Below are 16,123 nucleotides of genomic sequence, written 5' to 3'. Positions count from 1 at the left end.
GGTTATTTGACCCTTGACCCTCTGTGTCTTCAAGGGCCATGTACCCTTTAAAACGATTGGATCCTCAACTTCACACATCATTATGAACCGTTTGACCCTCACGACCATTCCGTCCTTAGCCCGGAGGGTCATTATGGGTCATTTGACCTTCAGTTGAAAACAGAAATTTTCCTGAATGTTACGAAATCAAACATAAGGAAAAATTACTATTTGAGGGTCAAATGATTTTAAGGGTCAAACGCATTAGAGCACAAAGGATTATTTGACCCTTGATCCTGAACATCAACAAGAGACGTTTCACCCTCAGTACCATTTGACCTTGAACTAAAACAAAAAAAGTTTTAAATCTGAATTGTGATAAGTAGTCATTTTCCCTGGTGTTATGTTTTGCTCCGGTCTCAGCTATAGTTTCTTGAATGAGAAAAATTTCCTGATTTTTGGCATTTATAATTATATCATGATAAAATTGAATATTTTTTTTACAGAAAATATATTACCCAAGAGATGCTACAAGAGGGGTAGAGGATCATCTTCCTCCTCCACCATCGCCGCCGCTGTTGAAAGATGCTGTCCAGCTTGATGGGGTTCCTAGACCCAATTCCGTGGAGAGAGTTCTTCATGCTGATGGCAGCCAGCATATTCAAGACAAGCACGAGATGCTCAATAAGGTAAGTGCCTACGAAAGACGGAAAACCTGAATTCCATTTGCCGATGTTTTTTTTCTAGAACTCTTTCCCTAGACCTTCGAATCGTCAAATATTTTCTGATTTAAACCCAGAGCTTGCAGCTCGTGTTGTTTTATTGTAAAACTTATCCCGATCGTTGATATGCAGGAAAACTTGAGGAAAACATCCGATGAATTTTGAAGGTCAAGGGCGATTCGAAGGATTATTTCTTCCATTCTGATTTTGGCTGATCAGCGTGCGATGTTCGGGTTTACGTGACATACTTCACTAAAATGTGGGGAATATCTGTCGAATTCGTAGAAAATAATTGACAGGCCCGGCGTCGGGGAAATCATCAGTACGAAATGTGTCTGTGCACTCTGATTGGTCGAAATCAGAATGGAGGAAATAATCGAGATTATTCCGTAATTACCGTTTCAATCAATATTTTCCTTGATTCCACCTTTTCCCGACGAAGACAATTGTCCGAACTTGGTGGGAAATATCCCAACGAACCAATTTAGCCCGAGGGCATTGAAATCGGATGAAATTTGTGGCTTGAAGAGACATATATACAGTAGACTCTCGTTATAGTCGCATTCGTTATAGTCGCATTCCCCTCATATCGATTTTTTCGAGCTCGAGCGCTTCCCCCACTCCGTACCACCTCCGAGGTGTGGATTTAAATGCCCCTGTGTTTTCTTGGAATGGGCTTTGTTTTGCATTTCTAAGAAATTCGGGAAATAAAATTTAGGAAAAATGAATTTGCGAGAGAGAAATTCAGTTCACTCTTGACTGTCACGAAGAGAGGGTCTTTGCAGTGGTGCATAATCCTGCTTTTTATTTGAATGAAGTGAATAAATTTTGGAATGTATTGAACAATGCAATTCATTTTGTTAATTTAATAAAAGTGTTTAATGAAAATAATTTTTATATTTAATAAAAATGTTCAATGCAAATTGAAGAGAAAAATAATTGGAGTAAAATTTATTCTCTTATCGCTCCCGATTCCCGGAATTTAGGTTTACCGTGAGCGCCTGGTGGGGGAAGAGAAATACAGTCCCATTCTCAGAATTGGCTGCCCCTACAGCCCCGTGAGTGCGACTATAACGAGAGTCTACTGTAGACAGAATTATCAGTCATATTTGACAATACCAACAGCTGACAATTAATGTCGACTCAATCGACTATTTTCAGTTTCCTAAAGTTCCCGAAGTTTTTTTGGAATTTTGAAGTCAAAATATTTTTCTGTGAATAGGTAGGGCATAACGAACAATGAAAATTAATTTAATTATCCTTGAATTATTACATGGTTTTATCTTCGATCAGTTATTCCAAGCAGTGAATCTCCATGAAAATGGATGATAATGGTTTTCATATGTTTTGCATTTTGTAGATGAAAATTAATAAATTACGCTGATGAGAAGTGGACGTATGGTTTTATCTTCAATCAGTTATTTCAAGCAATGAATCTGCCTCCATGAAGAAAGGTTTTCATATGTTTTGCGTTGTGTAAACGGAAATTAATAAATTTCCCTGATAAGGAGTGGATATACTACTTGAAGCGTTGGCAATATAGTGAAAATTTGTAGTTTACTTCAGTTTTAAATGGTAAAATTTCTGAGCACCGCGTATTGGCCTCTAGAATTAGGAGAAATGTAAAAATTCCTACTGCCGGTTGGAATTTCCATTCTCTTGGTATTTTCAGTTTCGTTAATCGAATCCAACACTTGTTGCTTTGAAACTAACTCGAACAAATTATCAATAATGTTCATTACATAAGATCTATGCGCGCGCTCTCGCGCGCGCTGGGCTGTTCATGTATTGAAATGAAAAAATGGAATTCATTTAATTTCATTTTCTCATGAATACCTTATAAATATTGATAATGAATCAAAGAGAATTCGACTAATGATTGAAGTGAATAGCGAAGTACAGTAAAAGAATCTATAAAAAAATTATCATTTTCAATTAATTATCTTCAATTTTTTAAAATAATCGGCCTCCACAAAAAGGACAGAATTTATTAATTTCACCGATAATATATATACATGTGAAATATATATATATATATATATATATATATATATATATATATATATATATATCGTGAAAAAAAGATTTACCACTGAAGAATTTGAAATTATGTCACTGAAGAATTTGAAAATGCCGCGTGTTTTTTTTTTGTGAATAACTTCGTGTCACATATTGAACAATCAGAATTAAGGATTAGCGGTCAGGCAATTTCAAGATATTTCGATTTAAAACAACTTCACGTTTCTTTCATCTTTAGTAAATAGGATCCTCCAGTCACCTTATTCTCATCAATTCCCCTCCCCCGGCACAACTATCGAGTTTATCCGCCCCCTTCCCGGCGCAAGCGCAGCAGAATCGCCTGTCAGCGCAGTCTAGCGGCCGCATCAACCACCAGAGACACCCTCAGCGTCGGTAAAAACCCCAAACTCTCTCCAAAAGCTCGCACGCTTTCTTACCGACCATCACAACTCTCCGCGGTTCGAAGTATCGTAGAATGGAATTCGGCCGTTGGTAGAACGGAAAATAACTCCGAGTTGTCGCACACGTTTAATAACCCGTATCGTCGAACGTGACTTACACAATGTTTTTTTTATCAACTCTGCTTATCAAACAAAGAGTCGTTATTCCGCGACCTGTATTGAGTCTAAAACGTGAAGGCATGCCTTGCAAGAGAAATAGGACTGAAATATAATCGAAAAATCGTTTCACAGTATTTTATTTATGAGTTTCCGGAGGGGGTTAATATTCTAGGAAATAATTGAAATTTAATAGATTTCAATTACTTTGTTTTCATAGAGAGGTCGTATTTCTTTCTTTTTTATGATTGAAGGAATAGTTTGAAAATAGGTGAGTTCAGGAAACAATTTTAAGATTTCTTGTTAGAGAATGAAATTTTGGTGATGAGAAGATTTCTCAGTAATTCAGTCGTTGATTTTGTTAATTGTGGGGATTTTGGTTTTGGAAGAGAGTTTATGCTGGTATTTTTTTCTGATACCAGGGAGTTCTGCTTCCGAATAAAAAATTTGTAATCGCTCAAAGTTAAGTTTCCATTCTTTTGTGTTAGGGTAACTAAATATGTATGTATGTGGGCTTTTCATTAATTTCTTTCTAAATTTTCTTATAAGGGCTCAATCGAATTTCATGCATTTTTTCATGTATATGGACTTTGATAAGCTCAATTCATTAATGCCAATTAAAACTCAATTTTTCATACAGATTCGAAAAAGTTGATATTTATCCAAAAATCTATTTTTTAACGATTACTCAAAAAATTGTCATCAAAATGGAATTAGTCGTGGCTCAGAAAATTGATAACAATCCCTCTTGATTCTATCAGAATATGATGGGGGACGCACAATTCGTTGTTGAGTTACAGCTCATTGTTTATGCGATTTGAAAGAGAAAATCGGTTTTTTCATGATTACTGAAAGAATCGTCAGTAATAGCAATCAAATCCGGCCTTGAAAAGTATATTTCAATGCCTTCTTAATCAAGTTGAAAAATGTTGAGAACAGCATCATTGCTTCTCAAGTTACACAATACCTTCACGAGTTTTTTATATCAAAAAATCTCTATCTCTATTAAACTCAGGTACCAGTCTATTATGTTGAATACTTATTCATATTGATTCATGGTCCCGATTAACTTTTGACAGAACCTGGGTTAAACTCTGGCTAAATCCTGAATAAAACCTGATTAAATCCCGGCTGTACACTGATTAAACCTTGATTGAACCTTGATTACACGCACGAAAAAATTTAATAGAAAAACCTATCGAAATCGTTAGAAAATTCTATTGAATTTCTATCAAACTTTCTATTAGTTTTTGGCTGATTCTGTTGACATGTTCAGTAGAAAACATTTAATAGAAAAAGTCAACAGAATTCGTTTTTTCTATATAATTAATTCTTTTCATATATTTTGTATAGAATTTGCTCAACTCGAATTTTCCAAGTTTTTTTCATTCTATTTTTATTTTCTTCTCATCAAGAAAATCAAACGAAAATACTTAGAAAATGTGAGCCGAGGAAATTCTATAGAAAATATCTCAATAAAATAAGTTGTTTAGAAAAATTTAATTCTATTGACTTTTTCTACTGAATATTTTCTATTGCACATTTCAATAGAATCGGCCAAAAACGAATAGAACAGTTCAGTAGAACTTCAAACGAATTTTCTAACGAATTCGAGTCTTGAAAGGGTCTGCATGTAAAATTATTTGACAGAACGAAATAATTTTGAGGACATTTCAATTGATGATAGTACTACGACGTGAAAAAATAGAAGAAGAGAACAGTAAAATAATAATCAAAAAAAGAGAACCCATTCGGAAGCAAATTGCTAATTTATTCGCAACAATTACTATTCTCATTTATAAAAACAATGCCATTGTCTGCTTGTTTTCCGCTCGCCCCTGAATCCCTAATAAGCCAAACATTTTCGACAATACGAACGTTTTCGGGGGTTTTCCGATGGCAGCACATTCGTTTAAACCCTCGAGAGTGGGAGTAATAAATAAGGCCTCTGCGTCACCGGTACAGTCACCGGGCCAACGAGACACGTGCAACAGTCTACCTGCACTGCTGCTACACTGCGACACACATCGGACTAGCGGAATTGTTTCGAATATTTAGTTTCGTGTTTTTGTGATTAGTGGACACGTGGTGATACCGAGTGAAGCCTCATGATGCTCATGTTCAGACGTGATCAGCTGTCAAGTCGACGATTTAACGGGTGACAATTCATTTGCGGGGGGACTGGAAGTATTCGGGGATTTTATCAATTTCATTTTGTAATTTTTTTGAGAGGGATTATCGAGCCGATCCCTACGGTCATTGCGCGGTAGTTTTACTAAATCGTATTGATCCGACAGATAGCGGCAATTATTTATGATGTGGAGGGAAATAAAGTCGAGTGAGTAGTGGTCATGCTGAATATGTTGCAGAGTAATTTTGAAAATTGTGGAATTGAAAATTCGGCGGGAGTATTGGCTGAGGATCGTGACAGTCGCGAGGGTCAAACAGTTTCTATGATCTATCAAAATTCTTTTCAATGTTTTCTCATGACCTGAAACAATAAAAACTCTTTACAAAGTTAGGGTCACGAGGGTCACGCACGTCATACAGTTGAGTGAATAGTGTTTATGCTTAATATATTGCCGAGTAATTCTGAAAATTGCGAAATGATATTCATGAAAATTGGTCTGAGGGCCATAAGAACCGACAATTATTCGACGTTGATAATTTATTTTTTACCAATTTTTTTTCTAAAATAAATTTTAGTACAATTAAAAAATCCAAACTTGAAAAGAATTTTATTCGAAAATTTATCATTGAAATTTTTGTTTTCTCGAATTCTAAAATTTAAAAGTCCACGAGGATAATGAGCATTAAAATAGCAACATAAGCCAAAAATTAATTGACTTCATTTTTGCTTCCGAATGGATGGCATTGCAATCCTTCGATTTTCACATTCTCTAATTTTTATTGAACATTATGTAGAATCGTCTGTTTTATGTAGAAATTATGTAGAAATGTCCGTATGTGACCACGTCCACCGCCACCTTCCCGGTGGTCAATTTTTAGAAAATTGAGTAATTCAGTGGCTAAAGTAATTCCAAAAAATCGGAAATTTTGTCAGATTAAAGGTCCTAATAAAGACTAGCTCTATGCAAAATTTCAGCCAGATGAAGCTAATATTTTTTTATAAAAAGCGATTAATTCTTAAATCGTTTTCCACGAATATCTTCAAAACTAGTGGACCGATTTCGATTTATTTTCTTTCAAAATATTCATTCCGACGCCTTCTATCTAAATCAATTAAAACATATATCCCCGTTCATACAAAGTTTTCGAGATATTCCCGTTTTTCCGTTTTTTTCATAAAAAGAAACTTTGTAAACACTAGCTTGTGCATAAATCGAGATATCAACTTGAAATTTGGACAGAATCTCCCTATTATGATAATAATGTTTCGTTTGAAGATGGGTTCAACCGCATCAGTAGTTTCGGAGAAATTCGGTTTTTTCTGAGAATCTTTTATATGGAATATCTTCAAAACTACGCAACCGATTTCACTTTTCCTTTTTTCAAAACATTCGTTCCGACGCCTTCTATTTAAATCAATTAAAACCTATATACCCGTTCATACAAAGTTTTCGAGATATTCCCGTTTTTCCGTTTTTTTCATAAAAAGAAACTATGTAAACACTATCTTGTGCAAAAATCGATATATCGACTTGAAATTTGCACAGAAAATATGTATACCCGCTCATACGACGTATTCAAAACATTAGAATTTTAATAGGGCCCATGAAGGTGGCAGTAACCATCTGAAAATTTTTCCGCTAGTTAGTGTTCTGAAGCTATAAATGTTTATAATATTTTGGACCATTCGGAAGTCCGCCATCAATGTATTCATGCCGAAAAAAAAAGACATCACTCACAAGTTGTCAGTAACATGATAACTGTCATATGGCGCGCTATCATATGCTCGCTGTCCCCTGCTTGCTTTCGTTAATAATCAAAAAGTCTAATTAAAAAAATTTGAATTCACACATTTTTTAATTGAAAATTGTTTTCTCTGATTTGCAAAATCGAAAGGTCACGGGGATGATAGGGGTCAGAAAGTCTATAGTATCCAAAAATCACTCAATCAATTTTTCATTAAAATGAAAAAAATTAGAATTCAAAATTAATTATTCAACTTGATGAGGATCTGAAGATCTATCAGAATCATGAATTCATAAATTATTTCTATTCGGTTTTATACTCAAAATAAGAAAAATTCAAATCTAAAATGGTTTGATTAAAACGTTTTAATTTTAAAAAAATTGTTCTCAAATTTCAAAAGTCCAAAAACATTGAAAATTTCTTGTTTTATTGTTAAAGAGACAGGAAAATTTCATGTGAAATGTTCAAAAAAGGACCACCTATTTTGCCCCATCATCTACAGAAAAACAGTTGAAGGATTTTAGATCCAGATTTGAGGATAAAAATCGTATTTTCGAATTGAAAAATGAGGGAAATGTTTCTTACTCGAGATAATTTGTGTAGCCACAAGGGTCTTATCTCACCCATCAGTCACGACTGTTGATGATTTATGGAAACGGGGACCTTCCTGAGTCAATCAAATATTCACGCTGGTTAGTACCACATCTGGAGTCGTTACAGAAACGGTTTTCATCGGGTTACGGGTTGTTTGGGTTAAGGAGGCGCCCCAGATTGCTTGGGGTTTATTATCGCATTTCAGGATCTTCCGGGTTATTCGAGGGCTGTTGCGACTATCTAGGGGCTGTTCAAGGTGTGGTTCGTCACTATAAACTGGATTTGAATCGATTTTTCACGAAAGACTCAATCGTTTTTGTAATCATGATATTTTTGGATTTTTGTTTTCAAAAATTGAAAAAAAGCTCTGCTGATATTTTTATTTTCAACAATTTTTTTGCAAAACTTATCCCGATTGTTGATATGCAGCAAAACTTGAGGGAAACATCCGATGAATGTTGAAGGTTGAGGGGCATTCGGAGGATTATTTCTTCCATTCTGATTTTGGTCGAATCAGAGTGCAATTTTCGGGGTTACTTGACGCCTTTCACCAAAATGTGGAAAATATCTGTCGAATGCGTAGAAAATCATTGACAGGCTACAGAGAAATAATCAAGTCTGATGATTTCCCCCAATCGATATTCCTTTTTTCAATTAATTGTTTATAATTATTCTCATTGCGAAAAGCAATACGACCGATGAGAATCATATGTCTCGATTTTAAATTTTCATATTACAATAAATGATTTGCTCATGTTCTAATTCCAATGCTCACTCAATAAGATTTTAATCATAATTAAAATTAAATGCCTTCTAGAAAACACTTTAAAGTGTGAATTTCTGGAATTCAATGTTTGTTGATTCTCTAGTAAAAGTGCGTGCCCACACTGTTATCAATTTTTGGTTAGTTCACATGGTAATTCAATTAATCTTATTAATGGAATTAATTGAATTACTTATTTTCAGTCTTGTTGCATCCACCTCACCCACATCACCTCAAAAATCCCCGAAAATCTAATTTTCTCCATTGAATTTCTTGATCCCCCTCATGCAGAAACCTCTCGACTCTCGAGTAGAAAACAAAGATAAAAGTAATTCTCAAGATACTCCCGAGTGTATAACATAAAAGTAAAGTACAAAGCCTCCAGTTTACAAGTGAAACGGGACAATGTGTACTCAGACACAGCCACCCTGTAAAAAAGTGCCTGTACAACTCAAGGGCGTGGGTTTTTATAGCGCATAAAGCTGATTTGCGTGCCATTTTTTCATCAAACATGACTTACATCGTCAGTGCACGTTCAATGAATGATGGACAAAATAGATCCCATTGGGGAAGTGGAAAAGTTTATGCCCGGTGAGGTGCAAACGTCAGTTTTTGTCCCACTGACGACACCATTGTCCGCGCAACTCGCCGCTGGCATTTTTAATTATAGAAAAAACAATCATTATCAAAAGTTCGTCCTAGTTTTTCAAATGAAAGCGACTGTTTGGGGGTTTTGTTCACAATTTTTTTTACGTCAAAATGATATTTTTTGGTCATGTAGATTTTAGGGGTAAGCGAACGAAATAAATCACGAGGAGAAACGATTGTTCAGAAGAGATCAGGAAATTGTCTTGTTTTTTCGTTTTTAGTTGTTGATCAAATGGATTTAAGAGTTAAACGACCCTTAAGAACGTTTAGAACCCTTAAGAACCCTTAATCCTTAAATAGTCGCGAGAATCAAATGGGTTAGAAAAGAGTGATCAGAAAGGGTCATTTGACGCACTTTAAACGTCTTTAAGGGTCATTTGTACCTCAAGACAATTTTATCCTCTCCTCGAAACGTTCTCAAAGGTCGTTTGACCCTTACGACCATTTGACCCTTGACCCCAAACCTTCTCCTTAACTCTCGAACCTCCTTAAGGGTCGTATGACCCTTAACAACACTTCACCCTCTATTATTTTCCAAACTTTTCCTCTATTATTGGTTGAGGGTCAAATGGTGTTGAGGGTCTAACGACCCTCGAGAACGTTTAGAGTTAAAGGTCAAATGGTCGTAAGGGTCGAACAGATTAGAGCAGTGATTGAACGGGTTATTTAACCCTCTAACCTGATTATTGTTTCTACTTGTTTTCTCGGCGCGGTAGTGGGGAGAGCCGAATCGCGCGCTACACGGGGACCGTGAGAAAAAGCTCAGTTAGGTAAGAGGGTTAATGTCTCCAAGGGTCGTTTGACCCTCAAGACCACTTGGCCCTCGACTCCAGACCTCCTTAAGGGTCGTTTGACCCTTAACAACACTTCACACTCTATTATTTTCCAAACTTTTCCTCTATTATTAGTTGAGGGTCAAATGGTTTTGAGGGTCAAACGAAGGACCGTTAACCCTCATTTAGGGTTAACGGTCAAATGGTTGTAAGAGTCGAACAGATTAGAGCAGTGATTGAACGGGTTATTTAACCCTCTAACCTGATTATTGTTTCTACTTGTTTTCTCGGCGCGGTAGTGGGGAGAGCCGAATCGCGCGCTACACGGGGACCGTGAGAAAAAGCTTAGTCAGGTAAGAGGGTTAATGTCTCCAAGAGTCGTTTGACCTCGAAGACCACTTGGCCCTCGACTCCACACCTCTTTAAAGGCCGTTTAATCCTTGCAACCATTTGTCGTTAACCCTAAACGTTCTCCTTAATCCTTAAAACCTTTGAAGGATCCTTTGACCATTGAGACTATTGCACCCGCAACTAAAAAAATTTTTTTTCGCGACGTTTCATGCTGTTCTGATCTCTACGTTATTTTTGTCGTCAATTAATTGAAACATTTCTTCAACTTTTTAACCTTTTCTTTTTAATATTGATCAATTCTTCTTTATGGATCGACAAAAAAAATTGTCTAAATATGTTTGTTGTTGAATGAAAAATTGAGAATGTGCTTTTGCTTGTCTTATTTTTAATACTTTTATGGAAATGTAAAACCTCAGTTATTGTCTACAAGTTTCCGCTGAGAACTCTGAACCCAGTGAGCATAAAGTCTAGGCCTCCATCTGCGGTATTAAACCCCCAAAGCCAAGGGATTTCTTCCCTCTCCACTCCGGTCGCTTCGTTGAATGCATCGCGACACTCCCTTCCTCCCAATAATGAATGGATTATCCGTATTATCACGTGCTAACCACAAATATTCCATTCGAAATGAGGTAATACTCGGGGACACAAATAGAAATGAAGGGGAAACGGAAATCATTTGGATTTCAAAATCTCGGCTCTAGGGGAATTTTCATTCTAATTGGGCGACAAAATTTGTAGAGTGTTACATTAATACAGAAATTCATTTGACATTTCTGAATTGACTTTTTTTCATTTCTTCGTATTTTTCAAAAATTTCTACTGTTCAGTAAGAATCAAACAAAACTTTTCCTTGACGCAGTTTTCTTACAAAAACATTTGTTTTTGTTTCTTAAGGGTATTTGGAAAGTTGTTTTCAAAACGGCTACATGGTTATTCTCCTGACCTTTTATTTCTGTTTTCCGAAATGGAATGAAAACTATTTTTCATTTTTTTCCGCTCATAAAACAGGAGGTTTAACTGAATGTCAATCCCATAACTTTCGAGAATTCATTTACGCACGGAACGCGAATGGAAAATATCTGTTGAATTTATCATTCATACAGCAAATTCAATTTGTAACTTCCCGGGCTCCCTCGTTGGTGCGTGCGGTTATATTGCACTGCTACCAACTCCATAACAAAAAAATGATGAAGCTGACACTAGCAGAATATTCATCAGCGGAAAATTCAATTTAGTGGATATTTAAGCGTAGGAGAGTCAAATAATCATATGTACAAATGTTTTTTAAGTGCGAAAGAGTTTGCATATTACTTAAAAAACATTTGTACACCTCTAGATTTGCCTAAAACAATTCTGCCATCGAATCTTTCGCTAGTTTTAGCTTCATAAAAAAATGATTGAAAATAATGTGAAATTCGATAATATCTATACCGTGAGGTACCGAGTAACCAGGCGGTACCCACTTTTCGGGCGCAGAGTACTCTCACGACAGGATTTAGCATTAATGATACTGCGACAGTCATCAACGTACACTTTTTTTCTGCATTTCGGGGCTAAACTATTTCTGTATAAATCACGGTATTTGTTGATATATTACGAGTTGCAGAAAATAATAAAAAGATAATCGATGTGAGAGTGTATATGGTGAGACCGTCCGATAAGCCATTTGTAGTGTGCAAAGGTTAAAATCTCTCGATGCAACGTGAGGATCAAACAGCAAAATCTGAGTATAAAATTGATTTTCATGGGTTTTTAGTAGTTAAATAATAACAGTAGATGACACATGCAAAATAACATGAAAAAATAATATTTTTCATCGAAAATGTCGAATCCGGATACTGGGCCCACTGAATATCAGGTGGGAGTAATTACCGGGCGGATATTTTTCAATAGAATAAGCTCAAATTTTTCTCTCCCCCAGTCCCTGGGTGACAAAATTATTCTCATAGCCCTTATCTTGACCCGTGTGACTCTTATTCTGACCCTTATGGCCCTTATTTTGACCCATATGACCTAGATTTTTGAAGTCTTAATTTCGAGTACCAAATTTCCACAACCAGAAGTCGATTTAGATTTTTATAATATAGAGAGATATAACATACAGAGATAAATCACTGTTCGTTGCTGCTTATAACTTTCCTGATCAACTCAAATTATAACTCCAATCGAATTTCACTCTTAATAGATTCTTGGGACTGTCAAAATGATTAAAATAAGATCGCTCACGACTTCCGAACGAGCATAAAGACAGAGACGAGCATAGGTACATTTACCTTACAAGAATTCCATTCGGACGCAAAAAGTCCAAAACATAAATTTGAACCGCCACAAAATTTCCCTTCGGAAGCGAAAAAACCCTGAAACTCAGTAACTCCCGCGAGATGGCGGCGTGCCGCCGACGTTGTGACTTCTCCATACCCTCGAAAGCCCCCGCCAAGAAGCCACGAGTGAAGAGCCATCGAGCCTTCAGAGGAAGTTTAGTAGCGCCCGGTGCTCCAAGTGACGTAGGTCAGTGCTCCACCTCCAACGCTCGTGTGTTGGTGCCTCCCGAGTGAGACCCTCAAACCGAATGACTAACCATTCTCACGCGTCACTCGCCATTCCACCCCTCTCCGTCGGTAACTAACGGACGAACTCGCGGGAGGAGCACAAAAAGTGAGAAAAATTCCGATTCCTTTATTTTCGCATGTACAAATGAGCATTGGCAATTGACGAGTGAGGGGGCAGATGTTCTGTTTCATTCGTGGTGTTTCATCGATTTGAACTTCGTCGGGAGTCACTGGGTCATTGTCGGTCGCCAGTGGCATTCGCGTGCGACAAGATAAGAGGTCGTAATCCTCTGAATGAATGTTATGACATTTGAGGGATTTTTATGGGGTTGAAAATTTTTCGCAAGTTATTTTGTGATGCAAGTGGTTTGACTATTGGAAAATTAATTTATAGTTTTCTGAATTATATTAATAATTTTAAGACATTCATGGGTTTAGAAGACATTATACTGGAATGAGATAATGGTTACGCAATTTCTGAAGAAAAAACGCAAAAATTCAGGATCAAAAATCTGTTTATTTCGAGTGAAAAAAGTTTTTAAAGTAAGAATCTTTGCGTCGTTAAACTGCAGCCATTCGAAATGGATTAAATTCGGTAATAATTGACCACCAATTCAACATTAATTGAGTCCAGGTGTGAGGTGATATACTTTGAAGGAAAGGATTTATAAATATGAGTAGATTAATTTTAAATCAGAAAGAATTATCGATTCAACAATGACAATTTTTACAATTTGAGCACCAAGACAGTCTTGGTTCAGGAATCTCAAGGTTTTTATATATTAATAACCCAAATTTTCAGAATTCCAAAAACAACATTTCCTTGAAATAAAAGAATATATGCTTTAATTTAGAACAAAAAAATACTTAGTCCTTATTTTGAAAATAGTCTACAGTACTTATTTAGAAAGTACAAAGTACTTTGTAAAGTACGAAGTACCTTTTTTACCAATTACAAAGTACTTTATCTGCAAATTTCGAAGTACTTTGTCCACAATGTACGAATCACTTTGCCAACAAAGTACTGGGTACTTGGTTAAAAAGTACAAAGTACTTTGTTAAAAAGTACAAAGTGCTTTGCCCACAAAGTAATTTGTCGTGCAAAGTACTTTGTCCATAAAGTTCATCGTACGAAGTACTTTCCCACCAACTACAAACTACCGAGATTTTGAGATTCGAGACACAAGATTCAAGATCTGGAATACCCAAGAAATCGCGAAAAATATTTTTATTAAATAATTGCTATTACTTTAGAGACATGAAAGTACTTTGGGAAATTTTACTGTAGAAATAAATTATTCTGAAAATTTCAAGATGATCTTCATATGACAATTGAAATTGTCTTGACGAGACCGAAGGAGTTTACATGATCCCTTCGAGAAAAAAAATATTCTGTGGAGACTGGCGTCAACACTGCAGATATTGCACACTGGATTGAATGTCTATTCACCGACTCAATCCATATGGTCCCCCATTCATATAGTGACCACGCTCAACGCAGCTTAGCTTTTCATAACTTTGCTCTTCTCTCAACAATCATCCGACTCCAGAATACAATCTCGACATATCAAAGGTTGTATTTGACATTCCAATGCAAATTATGTTTATTATTCTGTCAAAGGGCTCAAGTGTTCTTCCAAAAGATCATGACCTTGAACTTTGAAAAAACTTCCCAATCATTTGTACATGTTTATTCATATTCTCACAAAGGGATGAAAGATAGTTCGATGATCCTTTGTATCCGAGCATTCATTCGAAAGCATTTCTATGTAGAACTACCGGGAATTGTCGATTATTCTATGATGTCGCCATTGCCAAGACCGTCCTCAATTCTTCATCCCCAATCATGACAATAAGATCCCTCGAACTCGAAACGACATTATCAATTAAATATCCGACAATTTCCAATACTAAATGTAAATACATCGCCTTCACTTGACCTTGAACTCTCCACGAAGTGAATTTCCCCCCGGAAATTCACTTTGCCATCAGAATAAAAATGTCTAGGTACAGCGGATACAACCGCGATATTCTCCCCACAATTGAATAAATGTAAGACATTCACTAAATATTCCATATTATTCAAGCAAGAATCCAGAGGAAGAAAAGTTAAATTGACGCTGCAGATTGCAGAATTTCATCTACTCGACTTTTCCCACGGGATTGCGACGAAAGCCGGGATGAACACTAGACAAAGAATATTGTAACACAAACAGATATTGTTATGAATGGACAAGCGATACCTGAACTAAAGTACTTGGACCCATGCGTGTAGAAATATAAAAATTTTATTGGCAAGAGACTTTGCCTGCAAAGTACAAAGTACTTTGCCTGCAAAGTACAAAGCACTTTGACTTTAAAGTATAAAGTACTTTGCCTGCAAAGTACAAAGTACTTTGACTTTAAAGTATAAAGTATTTTGACTTCAAAGTATAAAGTACTTTAACTGCAAAGTACACATTACTTTCACTACAAAGCACAAATTAGTTCAACTACAAATTCTAAAGTACTTTGACTATACAATACAGGGTACTTTGACTATAAAGTGTGAAGGACTTTGCGAAGTACGACGTACTCTGTGAAGTGCACAGTATTTTGTGAGCTACAAAGTACTTTGTGAACAACGAAGTGAACAACAAAGTACTATGTAAAGTGCAAAGTACTTTGTGGAATACAAAACACTTTTTGAAGTAATTTGATGATAGTACTTTGTCTATAAAGTGCTTTCTTTACAAAGTACAAAGCAACATAGCAGCCAATTACAAAGTACTTTATCCACAAAGTACAATGTATTCATTTATGAAGGATGAAGTACTTTAATAATGAAATACGTAGTACTTGATTGACGAAGTACTTTTTACCAATCACGTCATACTCGACAGACTTCACAAAAATTACTTGACACTAGTATCACCCAAGCAACTCGTTCCAAGTACCTCGCCATTACTTGACAAGCATACTTTGTCGTTACCCCGATATTTTCCAATGAAAAAAAAATACCACCACGTTCGCCAAAACACTCGCTATCGCTGACATAGAAAAATCAACAATCCCATAAACATAAATTCCTCCATTACCATGCACTCGTAACAGATAACCAATGAATTACTGATGGGTGAGTAAACCAGGTGGAAATTTTGGGGCTATCTCAACGGTGCACGTTTGGTTGCGAACTGACGTATTATTAGTGACCACGGCGGCTTTTCGATTGAGGTCGGCACGATGTAGGCAACCACTCTTGATGCTCACTGTATTCTCCGCTTATCGACCCGCCACCACAAGTTTCATATCC

General features: G+C 36.2%; 1 protein-coding gene across 7 annotated transcripts in view; it reads left to right on the top strand.

Moving 5' to 3' along the window:
* Positions 1 to 16,123, top strand: part of LOC107048707 (disks large 1 tumor suppressor protein) — a 616,903-nt gene that overhangs the window by 429,097 nt on the left and 171,683 nt on the right. For all 7 annotated transcript variants that reach the window (XM_015272036.1, XM_015272039.1, XM_015272037.1 and 4 more), the window contains one exon: positions 486 to 668. In XM_015272036.1, coding sequence (XP_015127522.1) covers positions 486 to 668 — 183 coding nt within the window. The remainder of the gene's footprint in view (positions 1 to 485; positions 669 to 16,123) is intronic.

Source organism: Diachasma alloeum, unplaced genomic scaffold (genome assembly GCF_001412515.2).
Source record: "Diachasma alloeum isolate Michigan unplaced genomic scaffold, Dall2.0 Dall_scaffold_00196, whole genome shotgun sequence".
Classification (NCBI taxonomy): domain Eukaryota; kingdom Metazoa; phylum Arthropoda; class Insecta; order Hymenoptera; family Braconidae; genus Diachasma; species Diachasma alloeum.
This window is presented reverse-complemented; position numbering and strand designations above follow the sequence as displayed.